This window comes from Falco biarmicus, chromosome 7, assembly GCF_023638135.1.
Source record: "Falco biarmicus isolate bFalBia1 chromosome 7, bFalBia1.pri, whole genome shotgun sequence".
Taxonomy (NCBI): domain Eukaryota; kingdom Metazoa; phylum Chordata; class Aves; order Falconiformes; family Falconidae; genus Falco; species Falco biarmicus.
This window is the reverse complement of record NC_079294.1, coordinates 8129788-8151183: the sequence shown is the minus strand read 5'-3', so window position 1 is coordinate 8151183 and position 21396 is coordinate 8129788. Positions and strand designations below refer to the sequence as shown.

The 21396-nt window shown below is 40.0% G+C and overlaps 1 protein-coding gene across 2 annotated transcripts in view; it reads right to left on the bottom strand.

Moving 5' to 3' along the window:
• SPTLC2 (serine palmitoyltransferase long chain base subunit 2) overlaps positions 1 to 21396 on the bottom strand; it is a 78760-nt gene that overhangs the window by 29901 nt on the left and 27463 nt on the right. For both annotated transcript variants that reach the window (XR_008822991.1, XM_056346125.1), the window contains exons 7-9: positions 18855 to 18960; positions 17797 to 18016; positions 15858 to 15984 (exon numbers count right to left, since the gene is read on the bottom strand). Coding sequence is in view for 1 of the 2 variants with exons in the window: in XM_056346125.1 (XP_056202100.1) it covers positions 15858 to 15984; positions 17797 to 18016; positions 18855 to 18960 (453 nt within the window). In the remaining variant the exon portion in view is untranslated. The remainder of the gene's footprint in view (positions 1 to 15857; positions 15985 to 17796; positions 18017 to 18854; positions 18961 to 21396) is intronic.

The following is a 21396-nucleotide window of genomic DNA, read 5'->3' as shown; positions in this document are numbered from 1 at the left end:
CAATAGGAACAACACGCAACTCTTTTCGGTACATTGAAAAGACAGGATTATTTGTAATTTAATACGGAAACATTTCAGCTGTCTTAATACCAGGATAATTCCTGTGCAAGCCTGGCATTTGAGACATGCCACATATTTGTCACTGAAGTGTGTGCATTTTTGTGCCACTCTGTGCAGTCCATCAGCTGATGCATTACCCATGACAGTACCCCCTCCCACACATTCGCTCTCAGGTTGCTGAAGAGGTTATTGGCCCTCTGAACCTAGAGCTTTATCATCCGATCATTTCTTTGTTCTATAAGGCACTATACAGTTCTCAGTTAAAGGGACACCAACAGCCTAATTCAGTAAAATGTATGTGTTTACACTTGTCAGCCTTTAAAAGAGACCTTGAGAACCACTGGGTTTCTATCAATAACCTTCATATGGTTTATAACATGAGATGCAGTGTTTTTTCCCCCTCTTATTTTAAAAGCTGCCCTTTTCCTCTGTATAAATAAGAAAGTGATACACAACAGGGATACAGAGCCATCAGCATCTCAGACTCCCTGCGTGATAATTAGAGGAAATTATTTGCTGACATCAAGCAGTCTTTGAAGTTTGCACCAGCAGTCCGTAGAAAAGAGGAAAGGATTATTCAGCAGGACATAGAGCCCCTTAGGCCAGCCTCTGCAAAAAGCTCTGGACAGATTCTTCTCTCAAAAGCTGGAAATGCCTGGGCTGCCAAAAAACTTGATTACAGACAACGTTCAAGGACTGTTGTGAAACAAACTTCGCATATCAGTGTTTTATTTAAACCTATGTACAAAAACTGTCATGAGGCAAGCATTGCTTTGCAGAAATCTGTTAGCCTTTGGGGAAAAAAAGAAAAGAATACAAAACAAACCAACCCCAAAGCCTATATAGCTCTATTTAGAACACTAACCACATTCCCATCCACATTTACCATTTACACAGGCTTTTATCTTATGTAAGAGAGCATGCAAGCTAAAATGAATTGCTCACATTGTTTGTCAGCGGCCCTCTGATTTTAAAGATAAAGGAATTACCAAAGAGTAGATCCACATTGCATAAATAATCGTTATTAACCATGTAAAAGAGAACCACATCCTCAAACGTAATGCCAACTTGTAATTTATTCCAAGAACTCCGTTTCCAGAGATGGGAAAGCGTAATACAGTCTATTGCCACTTCTCTGCATACTCAAAATGCACTGTGCAGTAGAGCAACCTGCTTTTTTAAGACTCAGGAAGTCCTAAGCAGTTTTAAAGTCTGATGGCTGCTGGTACCATCAGATTCCTTAATGATTAGTAAAATTACATTTAGCTGGTAGTAAGCTTTTAAATTATTTTTCCAGTATTAACTACAATGACCACACCCAAGTCAGACCCTGCAGAAACAGCAACTGTCTCCACTTTAAAGTTCACACAATGGATAACAAAAGAGCTATGCTCGCCATTTGTAATCTGTGTTACTCTTCATAGGAAATCCAGCTATACAGAAGCAGGAGGATTCGATGTCTTTGGTGAAGAATCAGTCTTGTCCAAAGCAAAACCACCCCACCAATCACTAACCAACAAAACCAAACCAACACACTCTCTCCTGCGAATGGCTGTCAGAAACACACAAGCCCTTTGCACTTAAAGTAGAATTCAAGATAAAGGCCTGGTGGTAGAGCTGATAAAAAATTATCCATGAACGCTATTTTACTATTAATAAAGAACAAGAAAGTGAGAGCAGGTGTCTGTGTACCTAAAAAAATCAGAAAGACTGACTAAACACAAAATTATTTCATATGTGAAGGATTGCATAGGAACCAGAACTCCATTTCATGGTCACATTACACTTACCGCCTCTGCTAAGTTCAAAGCCCTGTATAACAACGCTGCAGTCAGAGAAGACAGCCAGAAGGACACCCTAACTCCAGCCCCACAAGCCACCACAGTATTTTTCCACACAGAACTTTTCCAGAGGCTGAATTTCTACTGAAAGCAACTTCAGTTCTCCCTAAAGTATCATAGCTTGATAGAATAACTATACAGATAGGACCAAGTAACTGTCCTGTGAGAGCAAGTGAGAACAAAACCCACACTACCAGCTCAACTTGATCTGCTGAGGAACAGTGTTGCCTACAACAAGTAATCCCCACCACCCAGGGGAATCCAGAAAGCAGTTTCTGAACTATAATTCACAAAAGCAATACTTTTTAATGGTTGTTTAGTTTTTATGTTTAGCTGTTCATGTTTGTTTATACCTTGTTCACTGTATCTGGTTACACTGCTGTCACACGGCTGAAATTCATGGCATCCTAACAATTACAGCTTACAGGGATCTTTATCTTGAACATAAAAAGCATTGGTTCAGATGAACCAATGATCTTCAAGAATGAGACTGGGCCACCCCTCCAGAACTAAGAAATTAAGTACACATATTACCTAACTCCGCATATTAATTACTGGGAGGATTTGTGGAGTTAGTATTTACTTACACATTAGCTCATACAAATTGTGTATTATCACAAATGCACAGTCATAATAACAACATCCATAATCACTGCAAAGACAGCTGTACATACCCTGTTTGACAGCTATTCTTGTGCCTTGCTGAGACGAGAGGGGGAAAAAAGTGTGCTGGTAAGACTATTCTTCTGAACTAGTTATGGTGCCTCCACCATGAGGAAGTCAAAAAACAAAAAAAACCTTTATACAGTTTCAGTAAAACTTAACTTGCCAAGTTTATGGCATTTTAGAAAAAAGCAAGCATTTGAAAACTTCTATTTTCTTTTTATTACGCTACCGTAGACATTGGAACTTAAAATGCACATCTTTGCTTTTAAAAACTCAAGAGTAAGGCAAAGCATCAGTGAAGAAGAGACAGAAGGAAATAAACCTTTTTTACAATGCAAATCGGTTGGCAGGCATTCCTGTCAGACTGAAGCCACAGAGAGAAAAAACATCAGGAACACATACAAACACCTCTTCTTTTTTTTTTTTTAACAAGAGAAGGAATGTGCAAGCTTTGACAAAGCTTATTATATAAAGGATGTTTATAATCTACTTCCATGGAGACAGTTCAGTAGCTTTACAACGAAGCAACGAAGTGTGAACTATGTTTTCCATCTGTTTTCTGCAGACCGTTTTTCTACAATGGAAGCCAGTATCAAAGCTGACTGTTCTTTGGGATTTTAAACAGCAACACAAGAGGGTACAGAAATGTTCTTTGCCTTTGTAGTGCAAGGGAAGATGATCGAGGATATGGCCTCGTCCTATGTTTCAACCAAGAAGCGTTACAAATAACTTAGTAGTCACCCAGTTTCAGCTAGCATTACTAACTACCTTTATCAATTGTAAAATATCACACAGATATAAAATACCTTACAGAATCAGATAGATTATCACCTCCAGCTGAACATGTGCCGTAAGAACAGCAAATCAGCCCACTTCCACATTTTAAGACAGCTACGGCCAAAAGGGAAGGATATGGTCAGTATAAAACACAAATTCAGCTTTAGCTCACGCATGAGAAGCACTGTAAGAGCTCCTTGCATCTCCAACATTATTTACAGTGGCAGCATAAAATCTCTCCCGAAGCTGTCTACCTCAGAAGAGATAAAACAAATAACAATTAGCCTCTATTGTACCGCTATGTATCATTTGCACAAGTTCTGCCATACAGCTGCTGTTAGGCTGGAGTTCACCCTATGGCATAGATATTCTCTACATATACAGACAAATAGAAACAGCTCTGTAAACTACGTTTCTCCTGGAATACAAAAAAGCTGTAGTGCACATCAGCTTTTCCAAGAAAAAACACAATGCTCAATTTTAATAGGTCTGATGTACACAGATAAAACTCGTAAAGAAAAAGGCACTAGAAGCACTTCACAAGATGCTAGTACTATAGAAAAACAAATGTGTATGGATTGCACAGCCCTCATGGCCACAGGTCACTCCACCCTCACATCTAAAAGGAAGTCACTGAACATTTACCACCTGTATTAGAAAAATCTTGCTATGAAAAAAAAAAATCTTCCCCCATAGAAGCATTCAAACCACTCTCCCACCTCACTGAATACATCAAAACCAACATTTAAGGAATCTTATGGACACCACTACATACATCTAAGACTGTGCTGGAGCAGCAGTGGTTTCTCCCACCCCTCCAATAAATACCATTACAACAGAACTATCAAAATCCCTGGATCCTATACACACGATTCCCAGAACACAGTGTAATTCCCCCAGTTTACCAGGTATCTACAGAGCTTCCACAAAGACAACCGTTATGCAAATCATTCACTTCACGATGAATTGTCAGAAGAATTAATCCTGAAGGCAGGGCAAACTGCTGTAGGGGAATACTTCTCTGTCTACATAGCACCTTCCAAAGGTTCCCCTCCGTACTAAAATTTCTAAGTTAAGTATATAACAAAATCCATGAACTCAGCCAAGCTATTAGGGCACAATCTCCACAATCAACAGGCTACAGACTACTACTACCTCCTTCCCGATGGAGAAAATCCTGTAACAAAACAAAACAAAGGCTATGTAGCCTTCCTCTACTCCAACCTGGGCTACTTTCTCTCAAAACATGGTGAAGAACGCAGCTAAAAGTATGAGGTACTAGAAAAACTAAAAGGATTAAAATCCAATAAAAATTAGTGTATACGAAAAAGGCTATAGCAAAACGTCAGGATTAGGATGGATGACAAATCTGACAGCCATACCTGTATTAACAGATCAGTGATAAATAGTTTCCAAGTTGGTTTGGGGGTTTTTGTTTGTTTTTTGGGGTTTTTTTTTTCATTGTTGTTGTTTTAACTGACAGGTACAACTTAAAATTTTCACCTGTTTTTAATATCTTTTTCATACTAGATGCAGTACTCTGGAAAACCCCCACTCCTATGGTTTTAATTAAAAAAAAAATAAATCATGAAATGTTAATACCAGGTATTCCAGTAACCTCAGGACTGTGATATTGAATATTAAGTCTGTCCAAGTCCAAGTTAGTAAAGGTATGAAAAAGTAAAATTTTCCGTAGGGAATGTACATACCTAAACTTAGAATAGCACAACTACAGGTGTATTATTTAGCATTTTTAACCAGTTTTCCATGCCTGAATTGCACAAAACCTGTTACAAAAAGAAGTCATAACTAAGGCAAGGATAACTAATAACTAAAGCTTACAGATCATTTTTAATTGCACTGAAGTATATTCACTGCAAAGGCACTCAAAACCGATTTCTAAACTTTAAATACGCTAGTCTTCACTTGCAGTTTGGTTTGTGTTTCTTGTTCGGTTTTTTTTGTGGTGGTTGGGGTTTTTTGTTTGTTTTGTTTAAAATGAATAATTCAATTACCCTCTGTAAAAAAGAAGTCTGAAATTTGTTTGGAAATGCACTGGAGAATTTATATTTATGTGGAAGTAAGAGTGATTATGATTTGCAAGGTCTGCAGTTTCCTCTGCATGTTGATTTACATATGAAAAAAACATATTTTTTTTATCTATACATTTCTCCCCTCTAATCTCCTACCTCTCAGCAGCTGCTGATCTGTTTCCTCTCTTAGGCCCATTCCTCAGTGCCTCTGTTGATGCTGGGACAGAAATCAGTTCATCAACTTCTGACCTTCTCAAGACCAGAAACTGCAAGTGTTGCTTCATCTGAAAGAGCTGGCCACCATTCAACTCCCTATTCCAGACACACCTGTGTGAAGCTTCTAGAAGATAATTACAACTTTACACTAGGAAGGACTTACACAGGTAACTGAAGCGGCTCATCCATCTACCTAGTTAAAAGTTCAACCCAAACGGTTCCTCTGCAAATAATTTCAGTACCTCCCATCTTTCAAACATACTTTTTTCCCTTCTCTAAGCAGCATGACCACTGCTGATACTAGGGGCACCTCAGGTAGTTCTGCTGAGCTAAGACTTTGTAATACTTGAGAAATTGAAAAAACAAGAAGAGATGCAGCAACAATGCAAGATTAACAAAGGAATTACTCAAAGACTTTTTGTTTTGTGTACCACTGTAGGAGCAAAAGCACACAGTAAGCATTCCCTACACCAAGCAGCCACCAAGGACTGTTTTCTTTGCCAAGATTTAACAACAACAAACATACAATCCTGATCACAGTTTTGACTTAAAAAAAGCCCTCCTTCATAACAATCCTATCTGTGGAAATATCTCTAGCTACACACGCATCAGAGTGGAAATCTTTATAAATCCAAGACATTTGTAGCTGTGCAAGAGCTACCTCTGACAACTCTAGGAAGCACTTCACAAAATCAACTTGGAAACGAAAGATTAGGCTCTGCTGTGTTCAGAAAAAAAGGGAAGCAATTTTTCCTATCTTAAATTCTCAAATACAAGAACAGTCTTTAGGGAAATACTTGTAGTGGAGTATAGTTTATGCAGTTTTACAAAAAGTCTATTATTTATCAACAATATTAACATTTAGTCTGTCAGTATATTTATCCTGCTCACCATGAACAACTCTTAAGATCATATGCTGCGATTCACAGACTGGACAAGATATCCACGTACTCAACTTTGGAGCAGTTACTCAGTAACTGCTAACTGGTCTTTGAGATACTAGCTTCTCTAAGGATCCCTTGTTCGCTGGTCATAACAATTAGAGGTTTATTTTGACTGCACTTTTTTTCAAATTTCACATCAAACCAGTATAGAAGCACAAGGTTATACAAGATCCACAGGCCTTGATTTATTCTTCTGCAAATCAAAGCCAGTTCAGCCAGACAAAGGGATTTGTATGTCATGGAAATCACAGGCAATGAGGCAGACATAAGAAACAGTGCAGGTTAGCTGCAGATGATTAGCAACAGTCTTCTCCCTCAATTCCATACAGCTGCTCAGCCACTAAAGTGCTGCTCTTGACTATACAGTCAGGTGGGAAGCGTATAAATGCAAGAAACAGTACTCAGCTAAAGTCAGTTGATTGGAGAGGCTCCTTGTCAACGCCTTAAAAATTTCTAACAGCATTGCTCCTGAAGCAGTTAAGACTAATGCTCAAGTTCTAGCACAGCAAGGCTTGATATTCAGCGGAAGAGATATACCGGCCAGCTATAAAGTGTCCACCTTGGCTTAGAAATAACCAGTAATCAGCTTAGTCTAAAAAGAGACAGAGCTAGGGCATCCATTCTCCCACCTGGATAGCGAGCAAGGCTGAAGGATGGGATGTGTTTGACTAGCTTACTCTTTGGCAAACTTCCTTGGGAGATGGCAGCCATAAGCACTGCAGTATAATTTTCTGGCCAAACTGAACAGAAATCAGCTCCATAAAGAAACGATGCCAGGACCAAACACTATGAAACAGGCTCCATAAGCTTGAGATAATAATGAGATCCTACACATAAGTAAACTTTGACCAGTAGCAGATACTGTAAGGTACTATGAGAAGCATTTCTTGGTGTTAGCACTTACTCTGAAAATTCAGAAAAAACCCGGGCAGACTACCTTCTACTAACCGTTTCTTGGTAGGAGGATCCCTTAAGGGATGAGTGAATAGAATGGTGCTAAATATCTACTTTTTCTCAGTGGTACTAAATAGGATCTTATGGAGTGGAGGACAGTTGCCTCCAAAGGTCTTTTTGTCCCTCAACATGACCTTGATATACCCACCAAGTTTTCTTTTCTTTTTCACATACCTAATCCAAGGAGCAATAGGAGAGACAGGATGCTGCAAGGGTGTATGTGCTCCTTACTAATGTGTCCCAAAATTAAGGAATTCCACTATGGAGGAGCTGGTTTGGTTTTGTTTGTTTGCTTTTCTAAGTCACTGAGAAGATAGCACTTGAATCTTTCACACAACACAGTTGTCACACCTTTTTGTGAAGACCCTGATCCATTCCCATAAGTGCTCAAGTTTCTCCTTTGACATCAAAGACACTTAACAGCTAAGAGGTTCATCTCATGATAAACGCTACAGCCTGTGAATTTGCCACCATGTCAGAGCTGCCCACATCAGCTGCTACATCTGTTACATCCTTGTCCTTCTCCACTGTGCTCTCAGATTTACCCTGAACTGCAATAATTTCAACAGGAAGGGTGCCAAGCTTTCCCATGTTAGTAAGTTGTATTTGGCAAGTGGCTCTGGTGGCCTGCCACCTGGAACTGCAGTGAAGTGGAAGAGTCTGCTTTGTGCCTGAAAAGTCCCAAACCCCATCGGTCTTGCCTCTGCTGTGACTTTTACAGACTTGTTTTTCCTGCACGGCTCTATTTTCCAAGGATCCTGGAAAGAGCAAAGCTGTGCATATAAAATCCACAGCTGCCTCTACAATGCCAGGTCCTCAAGAAAAAGTTACTTGTCAGGAACATAGCAATAACCCTAGAAAAGACAAGCTATTTTCAGGAAAGACTGGAAGTACTAAACATTCTGCTTCCAGCTCTTGTTATAGACAGTTACTCTATACGAGTACCGAATCTATTTGCACAGAGTATTTTGTTCTAGAGATGCTAGTTGCAGGGCAAATGTGTTCGGCAACACACTTATGCAATAGAATATTAAGCCGGCCAGTCAGAAGGGAACCTTGAAAGTCTTAAGAAGCTTCAGAAGTATTTTACTGGCTTTCCCAGCCCCCGCTCCCTTCCCCGCCCCCCCAAATCCCAGTGTCCATACTCAAACAGTTCAGAAATCTTAGGAGCTGCCAGCCAACATGAACTTCAGAAGTATGCATGCTCTGTAATACATCTCCCTCCAGGCAGACACCACCGTAACCACAACTTTTCCACTACACAACAATTAGGCAATAACCTGAGCATTAACAGAAGCTCAGCCATGGCAGCAAGAAACTTCGCAGGTTGATTTATCCTGTTCTTGACAAGCTAATTTGTCATGAGCTAAACCCCACTGTTAAAGCTAGACTGCAACAGAACCTCCACAATCTCATTTAAAGTTGTCTCCAGTCCCTCCACTGGCCATATGCTCTCAAAGCGTAACCGGCATGCATGTTTTTCAGACAGCTTCTTTCTTCAAAGATTAAGTCTGTGCTCTCTAAGGAAGTTTAATAATTCTGATACATTAGCAAACATCTGCACACCAGTAGGACTAAAGCATACATTGTAGATGACTGTCAAGATTGTCTGTGTTTGATGTGAAATGGCATGAGTTGACCTGGTGCCAGCCACATTTTATATCAGAACCTGCTGAAGTACCCAAGGACAGCAGGTTCAACTAGTCTGCGAGTCCCACATAGCCTAATACACCTGCACATAGTCCAGAAAAAGGGCTTCAGTTACAGACTGTTGCTTGTTTCCGAAGAAGCTAGAAACATTTACATTATATGCACTTCATAGAATGAAAGTTTGCCATGTGTCTGTACGCCGCAGACACTATAGCAATACTAGTATTAATGTTTCTATGTAGAAAATTGCTGCAGTTGCCAGGGTTGATGATAGGAAGTGGTGCTTATGTGGGTCATTCAGGTATTTTCAAAAAACTCTGCTCTAGTAAATCATGTATCATACCAGGAACCGTGAACTCTTATTTCACACTAGCCCAAAGTCAGAGTGTACATCACCTCATTTGTGATTACTTCCATTCAAATGTTTTACCTTAAATTTCATATTGACTTAAAGCATTTTAGTCACAGGATTGCTAACTGTATATATTAGTGAGCTGCTACCCAGTATTTTCTTTTTTCCCCTGTATGAGCAGCACAGCAGCGTTCTGTAGAAATGGGGCACCTCAAGTGCTATTGCGAGTAAAAAGCAAGCCACACATTTTAAACCAAATGTTGTGTAAGAAACAAAGAAAAATGAAATTACTTAATCAAAGCCACATTCCTAGTTGTATTTGCGCTGTAACAGATCGGTGTTTAGGCTATGACCATACAGGATGACAGCTCACACCTGAACAGAAATAGCAAGAACCAGAATGTTATAAGAACAAAGCAGGTGTACAGTTATAAAGGTTTATAAGCTCCTGCACAAACACCACAATGTTGATTAAAGTCCAAAAGAAGAGGCACTGAAGAATTCTCACATTCCAATGCACAACACAAATGGTACAGCTCTGCTAACATCTGTAAACACTCTTCAAAGCACCAAAGGCTGAAAGATTTCTCCTGCCCAGCCCAGGTTAAAGCAATTTTTCTGGAGGCTTGCCATGCTCTGTGGGAGGGAGGTAGAGGTGCAGCAACAAGCTGGATTTAAAAGATCCCCAGCTGGAAGCACAAATACGGAGAGTGATGTTTAAAACTGTTAGTCCCCTGGGGAGAAGCAGGAAACTCTCTTTATGACCCCCAGAGTATTTGTTTTTCCAACAGTTTCCCAGCTCAGCTTGAGATTCTCAAGGGCAGCAACAAAAAATGTTTTCACTTTGCTCAAATTAGTTTTGACTGGTCCCTGGGTTCCCAAGGTGATAATTTAACACCTCATTAACAAGTGCATTATTGGAGGAAATTCAAATGAACCGATTTTAATGCTAATTGAAAGTTTTCAACCTCAGCCTGTGCAAGGAGTATTTATTTCCCCTTTGGAGTACAACAGCAGCCACCGCTTCCATTTGTGGATCTACTGCTAACAATGGCAAGGTACAAACTTCATTTATAAAGACACTACAAGTTACCTAAAATTAAATTCCAAGTGATGTAACATGGGCTATTCCTTCATTACCGCTTACACTTTATACTTGCATATAGTTCTGGCTTGTCTTTCGAAAGTCAAGGGGAATTATACAAAATGTCCAACTTGAAGAAACCTACTGATTAGGCAGCTGATTGAACTACTGAGGTCGTATCTTCACTTGAGGGCCTGATTAACCACATGGAGGTTAAAATACTAATTGCAATCTTCTGTGCCCTAGAATTTAAGCAGGTAAGGCTTAGCTTTCTTTCCAGCATGCTTCTCCCTGTGAATGACAATATAGCAATGGTCCCATGTACTCAACAGCTCAATCAGGCTCAGTTCTCTGCCAACACAGCTGTACGTTCTTATTCTTTTTGGCTATAATTGTTTTAACTACCTTTTCTGATGTAACTCACTCAAGTTTGTTGCACACAGCAATGGCAAGACTAGAAATCCATTATTTTTTTTTTAAGGTTTCCTCTGACTAGATGTAATCAACTACTAGCTCTTCACAACTGAGATGCTCTGATGGGACAAATACCAATCAAACTATGTACAACTGACTAGCCCTCTAAGGTTAGTTACTAATTTCCGATAGTTTAGCAGCTGGGATGGCTCATGCAACTGCTGCCTCCATTGCTTGTGACATGACAGCTATGTAAGATAATAAACCTTGGTTTCTATACAGTGCTCAAGACAACGTTCATTCAGAATTTAAGTGCCATCTGGAGCAAGGGCTGTCCACAACTTATTCTCTACATGCTATGTATGGTTATGGTGCTGTGATTTGGTGTGGGGTATTTGCCTCCTGAAACTGAGATGGAAGACAGTAAACTTGTCATAAACATCAACAGGTATAATTACTACTGTTGAGTTAATGTCCATGGAAGGAAGTAGTTCACCTCTTTTACAAGCCATTAACAGTTTGAACTGAAGTTGGTACTTAAAACACTCCTGGATTTAAGGCTCACCTTCAACTTTTAATATACAGGAAAGCAAACTAAGTTTCACCTCTGAAGGAGGTTAACCAGTCCCTAGACTTGTTTCACCTTGCATGCTTTGATTTGCCAACGTCTCAGTTGCGTTACTTTACGATTTTCTTCAGCTTTCCCTCCATGATGTTATCAGGGCACAGAACAGGCTGCTGGGTCCTGAACACAGCACTGCTAACAGAGCTCCAGTTGCACAGGTTGTACCACTGGCTCTTACATAAATGGCAGAAAGGAGCCCACTGGATTTCCAGTCCTAGTGAGACTGTAATGTCAAATCCCTCCACCTTTCAACTCAAACTGAACCACTGACACTGAAAAATTCACCAAGTACTTAGTATCATAAATTCCAACCATATCTCATTTACCAGGACAAGCACCAAGCTGTCTCATTTTCCCTACAGTCAATTTAAATAACACAGACAGCACATGAACAGCAAGAATCAAGTGGCTCTACACTACATTTCCAGAACTCCATTCCAGGAATCCATCTGTCATCTTTGTGTATACTATAACCCCAAAAAGTCTGCTTATTATGTCTGTCTATTATTATTGTTTAAAAAAGCCCCTTTATCTACAAAACTATCTGAAGTTCATTCATCTTTGGGGCTGAACAGAAAGAACAGCAACCACTGAACTGCTGACAAGCATCTGCAACACTTGCTCATTAACAATTTCAACCATAGTGACTCTGAATTAGAAAACCAGCACCAAAGAGTTTGCTTTTGCAGAAAGAAGCTTTCTCCATCTCTCCTACTCACCTCACTCCACTATACAAAGCCAAATGTGATACGTGAGATACCCACCTATATTGTCACTGGAGTTCTCTGAAGACATTCTATAAGCTCAAGATGTTCACCACTTGAGGACAACTGCTCCTTTGCAGAACTTCTCAAAGTGATCACAAAACAAGTATGTTTTGTTTAAGACCACGTGATGGTCTTCTAGCCAATTATATGCAAAACAAGTAAAGCAAAGCAAAATAGGACAGACATACATACAGCATTGATAACAATGTAGAGGAGTTTCAGAAGCACCATTACCAAGAACCCATTAACATAGCTCTTGCCATTGCTTTGGCTGTGGATTGTTTTTTACAGTCTGGATGAAGAAGCAAGTAATATACTTGTATTTATCTATAATTATATTCCCATAACTGCCTTCAGAAAGTCTGAGGCTTGCTAGTCACTTACATGCATAAACACTACAGAGAACAGAATAGTTCGAACAGAAATCAACACAAGAAACTACTGTCCCAATTCAGGCAGCACACTTGCACACCATCCATCTTACGTTCTTTGTAAGCAGCCATTCAGCTTCTCATAGCATCTGCGTTTTGTCCGTGCTGCCTCCTACTAATATCCTACTTAGTCACTGGCAGCTTGCTGGAAAGATCTGAAAGGAGCTATTTGCTTTTTTTAGTTATGTAAAGTTTTACTAACTACAACGCCTTGTATTGTAAGTTTAGAGCCTCCAGATGTTTCATTAGATTTAGAAATAACCTGAAGTGCAAGAGGAGAGAATCAACTTATTCTAGCAAAATAATACACAAAAACCCTTTCATCCTCAAAAACTAATTGCTTACTACTACTGCCTCATCAGCTACAGACCATCTCAATTTCCACAAAGGTTTGATGCCATGGAGGACAGCAGCTTTTACAAACTGTGTGTGGTAAACAGAAGCAGGCAGACAAAGAAGCTGCACAGGTTCTTTTCAAAAAAGCATTCTTGAAGCCATTAAAGGATTTAGCTGTGGCCCAAAAGTCAGGGTTGGGAGCTAGCCATCTACTGTTCTGATTCCAGCTCCTGTGCCCTTGTAAAATCATTGCCCTATCTCAGTTTTCCTTCATCCATTAGTTCACCTTAACTAATTTAAAAGCAGTGAAATTTCTGTAATACCCAGTTGATTCAGAGGTGCTTACCAGTGGCCCTGTTTAACACTATTCCTCTACTTGTCTTCCACAGCCAACAACTCTTACCAGCACCACTCTACTCCACATTTACTCACTAGTCAAACCAACTGCAGGCAGTGGCCCTCCAGAGCCCCACCCATAATTCCACAGAATCCAAACAGAAGTTTTTCAGCCAAAGCCCTTAAACAAAAAAAAAAAAAAACAAAACACCTTTGTCATGCTATCGCTAAGCAGCTGCTCAATTCACCCAACTGAGCTTTTGCCAACTTCATCCACAGAAAATGCCTACAAAGTAATATTATCTCTAGAGCCTTAAGGCATCTAAAAAAATGCATGACAGGGAAGCAGCACTGCGCAGAACATGAACAGAGAAGCACTTCCATGCAGAGATCATCCTATGAGGTGCTTAAGGCTGACTTACATGCTTGGAAAGCCAGTAACACTTTCATGAGACCTGCAGCTGAGAAATCCTTTGAGTATGAGCAGACAGGACTTTGGCTATCCAGCTGTTGCATCCAGCACTTCCGCAAAGTGCTACAGCTTATACAGAAATCAGACATGCAGAGGCTTCTTTGAAATGACACAGCTTTCAAACACCAAAACCAATTCTTTTCTCAATAGAAAGAATGGCTAGGAATTCTGGTACTACTCTTGAGTTTCAAATTAGCAGGATGTAGCCTGACATGCATTTTAAGCAACATGACAACAAAAAAAGGCCTTTTGAGTTTTTGTGTTTATTTTTTTGCCAAATTGTTTCCTGATCTGGTTCACCTTTCAGGCCTGAGGGATCTTGCTGGCATAATGGCAGGAGAACAGTCTGGAGTGGAAGTTGCTTCCATTCTCCTGGCTTGAATAAACATCACACCGTAGCCTCAGAAAAGGGCAAAAATGCCTGAGTCTGAATACTGCAAACAGAAATCAGTTACACATTCCTTGCTTCCTGCTTCATTAAGGAAAACAGATGCTGGAAGAAACCCAAAACAAGCAACGCCAAGCAAACCACAGACTGTTGGCAAATCATCAGCTAGAAAGAGCTCAGTTGCTTCTAAGATGACAACAAGACCAGCCCTTTTGCACAACTTTTCACATAGTTTGCAGCTTGGTTAACATCTGTTCTTGAGAGCAGCACTGAGGACAACTCTTGGATGGTACAGGTATCTCACATGAACCACTGGGAAGCACTCAGTGCTAGCACAGGTACAGGCTGCTGTCTGGCTGTACTTGCTTCAGTAATGACTCCTCTATTGAGGAACTGCCAATACCAATTGCTGGCACTTAACTCTCTGTTCTCAGACAATGTAAGCAAAGTGAATGAAATCTGTTATAGCAGAAACATTCTTAACTCATTTTTCCAGCAAGCCTTCTCATTGTAGGGGTTATCTGTCAGGTTAGATGGGCAGATGACCCATGTGCAAAGGCAAGTACAGTTCTTCAGTATACACCACCACCTCGTGGCCAGATGCCTGAAACTCCCATAACTGAATATAATCTGCAGTTTGAATTCTAAGATTCTCGGAACAGCACTGACAGATCCTCAGACTACACACACTGTCATCCTGTGTGAGCTGCTCACAACTTTTTCATTACCTGTGAAGAAGGAAACATATCCCACACAGAAGGTGTTGTACCGTTTCAGTTCCAAGGTATCTTACACATCACATGTGCAAGCTATTTACTTTATGCTAGAACTGAAGGAAGCTGCTACCCACTAGGCAAATAAAACACAAGAATTTCTGGTTTTGATTTTGAATGCATTGAGACTAGTACAGATTTCCCCTTTCTAACTTTCATAACGAAAAAAACCTAAAGATAATAAAGACAAATACACTGAATTTCTTCTCCTGGTGCATTAAGTCTACAGATTTTGAAAACTGCCTCTAGGTCCCCAGGTAAAAAGAGGTTTCAGAAACATTCCTGGATTTACTTTAACTGAGGTGCAAACATCAAGTTATACTACAGATGAAAATCAAAAGCATTGCCCCTGCAGTAACCAGCACACAAGACTGCTGGTCTTGACTGTAAAAGACAGCAAAATACTCTGAAAGCAATCTAAAAATTGGGGCAAATAAAGAAACAATGGCGAAGAGAAAGAAGGAGGCTAGAAAAGCTACATGGAACAAAAATGAATACAAGACAATATTGTGTCTTAGATAAGGCTAAGATGACTTACCTCTAGCTGGAAACTCCTTGTGCTGTTACCAGGCTGATCTGCTAAGTAGGACAGTAAACTGGTTGACTGATAGAGAAATTTCAAGTCTACATGTACCAACAGATAATTATGAATGTGTCCACTGAATGAGTTATCTGCCAAAGTGATAACAAGTCTGTTTGGCTTCCCCCTTCCACATGCTTATTGTTAGAAGGACTCACCAACAGTCGTACCATCTTCACCCATAATGCATTTCACAGAGGTGATGATTTGCTCCACGACGGGAGGTGACATTGATGATGCATACGCAGCACTGTGAGAATATGTCCTGAGGTAATCAATCAGTTCCTAGCAAAACACAAGAGGCATCATACATCGCCTTCCCAGCACTGAACAGAAATGCTTTTACTGTCATGTCTTAATCACACAATAAAATGGGCCACCACAAGAAACCTCTTTCAGAATGTGCTGGAAGAGAACAGGTATCTCAACGATTGAATTTATGACACAAATAATCAACAGTTGAAAAGCAAACAGCAGAGACATGACAACCCATAATTATATCACAGGGCAAGAACATGTGTTGATCACAGACAAATGCCAGTGACAGACTTGTTTAGCTAATACCACCAGTACTGGATTGCAAAAAGGTGCTTGCATTACTCAGGTTGTGCGCAGGCTATGTTTCAAAAGTGTTTATTATAAGAGTGGGAGTATAAAACAAATGAAACAGTGGGGAGCAGGATCTGTAGGTGCTTATGTATCATGTTCAATATAATTGTTTCCCCACAAAAGTCACCAAACGGGAATAGGTCACAACATACTTTCTCCCATTTATCAGCACAATATAAATACAGTGGCAAGTGCAATTTAGGAGTGCAAACACCTCAGCCTACCCCTCCTGCATTTCCCAGTTAAACACACCTGCTACAGTTGTTAAAGGGCAAAACCAGGTCACATAGGAATAAAGGACCAACACACCACAGATCTAGTCTGCTTGTTGTTAACTGTAACAAAACCACTCTAAAATACCCAGTCCACTCCAGCAGAGTATTAACACCACCAGTAAGAATGCCAGGACAGAGTCCATCTTGTGCTACCATAGAATTAATAATGATGGCCCTGCAGATCGCACAAGCTGAGAATGTATTACAGAAATATGTGGAAGTGTTCAATTTCATGTTGCTGTGTGCCTGGAGTCTGTTAAATTAAAGGAAGTTGTAAAGGGACTTAGAAATAAACTAGGTAAGAAGATTTAAGGCCTCTTACCCCTGGAGCAATCCCTCAAACAGTAGCTAAACAACAGCTGTGAAGGACTCTCAGCTGCTTCACCTTACACCAAGGGAATTAATCCCACTAGCTCACTACCACTCCAAAAAGATTAATATGGTGCTTTCTTCTGGGGAAGACGTCGGTAATTTTAATCCAACTGCAGTCAACTCCTAAAGAGGAACATCGGCAAGTTCCATCTCCACTTAGATGGGCTGAACTAACTGTCACCATCAGTATCTAAAAAATTACTGTCCTGGTAGGAAAATCGTAGAATTTTGCTCTCAAGTAAAGCTTAGAAGCCTGATCTGTGAGATACATTTGAAGATACAAGAAAGGGGACACACACCGTTGTCTACACCATCCCTCCCAACAGGAGGAGTTCAGCAAGGGCATCGCTTCCTAGAAGACATTTCAATAAAAGAGTCAGTAGCCAAAAAGCCACCCAAGAAGGGAACTGTCTTTTTAGAAAGCAAACTGTTGGAGTCCACAGGGAATCAATTCTGCCAGACTAACCCACGAAAGGAATTCTCCTTCGAAACAGGATGGAAAAACTTCAGCTTTTGATGTCTTTCCTGCAAGTCTCATTAAAAGTAACATTAAGAAATCCCTGCTTTCTTTGCTCCTAGCAGTTTCTAAAAAGATACCACACCACTGCTGTACATTCTGCAAACTGAGATGAGCGCTGACAAGGTGAGAAGTATACAGTTATGAGGTACGTTACTAGACTAGACTCTTCTGCATTGCACAGACTTTCACTGCAGTGGGCAGTATATAAAATTATGAAAAAAAGGACAGTCAGGGTACTTAAAATAGATCAAATTTTAAATGCTTAGTGAAGGACTCTACCACCCCAGCCTTAAAACAGACACATGGTTCCCAGTTTTTTACCTTCTTGCCCCCAATGTATCCTCCAGCAGCTCCAAAGCTTTTGGTGAATGTTCCCATCATAACATCTACATCTTCAGGACTGAGTCCAAAGTACTCCACCACACCCCGGCCACTGGGACCCAGGGCACCTATACTATGAGCCTCATCAAGGTACAGATAGGACTTGTATTTCTTCTTAAGGGCAATCACTTCAGGCAAACGGACTATGGATCCCTCCATACTGTTGAGAAACAGAAAATCAGTGTAAGTTGATTTAATGATTGCGGCCTCCTTACGGAGCCTAAAGCCACTAAGCTTTTTCTTCTTCACTCTTTCAGTATTTATGAACACATACAACTTGCTAGACATATCGTGTTCTGCAGAGGGATGAATAATAACTCCTCCTTGCACCTGGGGCCCAGATCTCTACTTTCTACCTGTTTAACATCTCTAGGATGCTGACAGACTAGATAGTAGCAGCAACAGTAAGTTAAGGCAAAGGAACGTGTTCAGTGACAATTATGTAAGTTACCCCATTTCTACTTCCACCTTAATGTCAGTATTCCGGTTTGACATCTACTTACCTTTTGTTTTCAAGTTTAAGCACTGACTAGGCTCTCATTAGTAGCACTCCAAAATGCCCCCTTTTTGTGCTGAAAGTCACTATGATTTAAATGCCTAACACTGCTAAGCCTACTACATGCTCCTAATCACTCTCAGCAAAAACATTCAATTTACACAATTCCATTCACACTAGCATCATCTAGTGAGCACAGAAAGAATGGAATGGACAAGCAATTTAAGACCTCAGCTGTGATGTAAATAATCAGTTTAGATTAATTAATTTCTATAGTCTAATCAGGATGTGAGAAGCATTGTGATAACACCAGGTGCAGCTACAGTACTAGCAACAGAAAGTCTAGGATGTGAGACATACATAACTCAATTTAATTTGCAGATGAGATTAATGAAAGAACTATGAAGTGACAATATTCATAGTTGATTTGGCAAAAGAACCCAAATACTAAGCAGCTAGATCTCATGTGGAGAGTCTTAGGAATATAAAGAATAGTTTGTACCTGTATATTCCTTCCACCAAGATAAGAATTTTTTTCCAGGGCCTCCGTGTACGAGGTTGCCCATGCACAATAGCATCTTTGAGCAGCTTCTCCAGGCTTTGCATATCTGCACCAGAAATTACTGTTAAATGGTACCAAAACAGCTACTAGCTTGAGCTTTGACATGACTAAAGACAGCAATACTCCAGAAATGCACAAACTGCTCCAGTGTGGAGGACAGACCATACATAAGTCAATAAGCATGGGCTTTGTCTAGCTGTGGGCCCACAGATAAGATTAAAGGGAACGTGTGACACTATGAATTCTGAGGAAGAATTTCATCATCCTAAGCTAAAAGCACGAGTTAGAGCATCAGGCATAAACAGCAAACAAGGAAGGAAAAAAAAATATGAAAAAAAAGAAGGTATCTCATTGTGAGGAAAAGAGAAAGCAATTTAGGTAGTAAGTGTGTCCTTGTGGATAGAAATAACTCAAAAAAAGAACAAGCAAGCTCAAGGACAATCAACAAAAGATAAGTAGAAGGCAGACCAAAGTGCAGAACAAGAAAGGGGAGCAAATGTACTTTTTTTATTACTTTGTTTGAAATTGAAGGGACTGGAGGTGTGGAAAAGGAAGCTACTAAACCAAAAACAGAAAAGAAAGAAGAAAGAACCACCAGTGTAAGAAAGAGGACAGTGCTCAGCATATCAGAAACTAGACAGATGAAGTTGTTAGTACCAATGTATTGTGAAACCTTACTAGCTTTGGCTGCGAACACTTGACATGATCCTAGGAGACTTGGCTAACGTGAGAAAATAAATACATGCGAAATTAGTCCCGAAAAAAAACCACTGAGGAAAGGAATGGAGATGAGAGTAATAAAACCATAAAAGCTAAACTGCTGTGCAAGAGACAGATAAAAACACTAGGGCATGAAAAAACAGCACAACCATGAAAAGAGGACTGATAGACTAGGGCAGCTGTAGCACCAAGAGGAGCTTGTGAACTAGAAATTAGACCAGAAATTAGCCAGCAAAGTAATTCAGTTAATAGACTGTTAAAAGACAGCTAACGTTCAGAAAAAGACAAAGATTAAGAAATCGGTGAGTCCCCACCTCCAACAGATCTCTCAATGAAGAAAGGACAAGTTTAGTACAGTTAGAGAGAACAATGGTATATGAACTTCTGCTCTGATCTCTCAGGGAAGAGGGAAAGGCTGGGAACTAGGTCTGACCTTAACAAAAAAGACAAAGTGCAGAACGAGATAAAAGAAAAATGAAAACATTGGCAAGGATTTTAAGGGGGATGATTTTTTTTTTTTTCTTTCTCCATAATTTCTAAAAAAGCAGAAATGAATGAAGCCATTTATATCTCAGGAAAATTAAGTTAACTAAGGCAGCATAGGGTGTAACAAGAGTAGCATACAGAACGTATACATAACTATGAAATGATCATCATCTTGGCAAGCCAAGATCATTGCTTGCATTGTGCCTTCTGATTCTAATCTGCCACTCCATTCTTTCACAGATCCCCACCATCTATAAGGTTTCTAGAACATCCCCCAGTCTCACCACTGCTCACAGTTTGTACCCCGTTCCCACAGATCATCTATTTTTTCTCATCACAGCAGAGCTTTTAAGTCCTTCTCCTCATAACCCAAACTGTGTTTGTCACCAGTGTTCTCTGAAATTCTGGAACTGGGATGCAATGTCCATCTATACAAACGCAGAAGCCTAATATAAAGCTTTTGTGATCTTGCTCAGCAATCAAGAGTTATGAAGGGAGCAAACTAAATAAATAACTAAATGAATCACTGAATGTAACAGTAAGCTCTACACTTCTGTAAAGAAAATTATTCAAATGATAGAGGACAAGAGAACACAAAAGAAGCCATAAGCACATCAGAGGATCCACTGTCAAGTAGGACGAAGAAAGGAAAATAATTGCAGCCACCCAAGCTTTGCTGTCAGCACCACACACTTCAGAGAGCAAGTCATCATCATCATCTCAGAGATTGATAGTATAAAACATATTAGGAGTTGCTAAAGAATGAAGGTAGCAGCTTTACTAACCAAAACAACCAGGCACCTATTTCATTAAGAAAAAAAGAAGGAATTCCTACGTATTTTTAATTTTAAAGTCATTCTAAATACCTCCCTTTGGAGGAAGCTGAAACTAGCAAGGTGAAAATTCTGTACATTTTGGAAACAAATGCTTAAAGCAAGTCAGTGAAATTAATCTGTGTGTCACGCCCCCCAAATTCCTTTTGTACTATACTGTACCAATGCATGGCTGTCTAGTTTAGCTAGGACATGTGCATTCATAAGCTTTTGTTACTGTAGGATCATGTTGACATCTGGCCCTAAAATTAAACTTGATCTCCCAGGCTATAACCTAGAGCACTACAAAATTGCATTACTATGTGACATGGACCGTTAGAATAGACTAACCATGCTGAGCTACCCAAGTAACAAGAAGCCATGTTAAGACACTAGTGCCTCCAGACTTGCCAAAGGGCAGCAAATGTTCCTCTTCATATGCAGAGGATGTGAGCCAGAAGAGC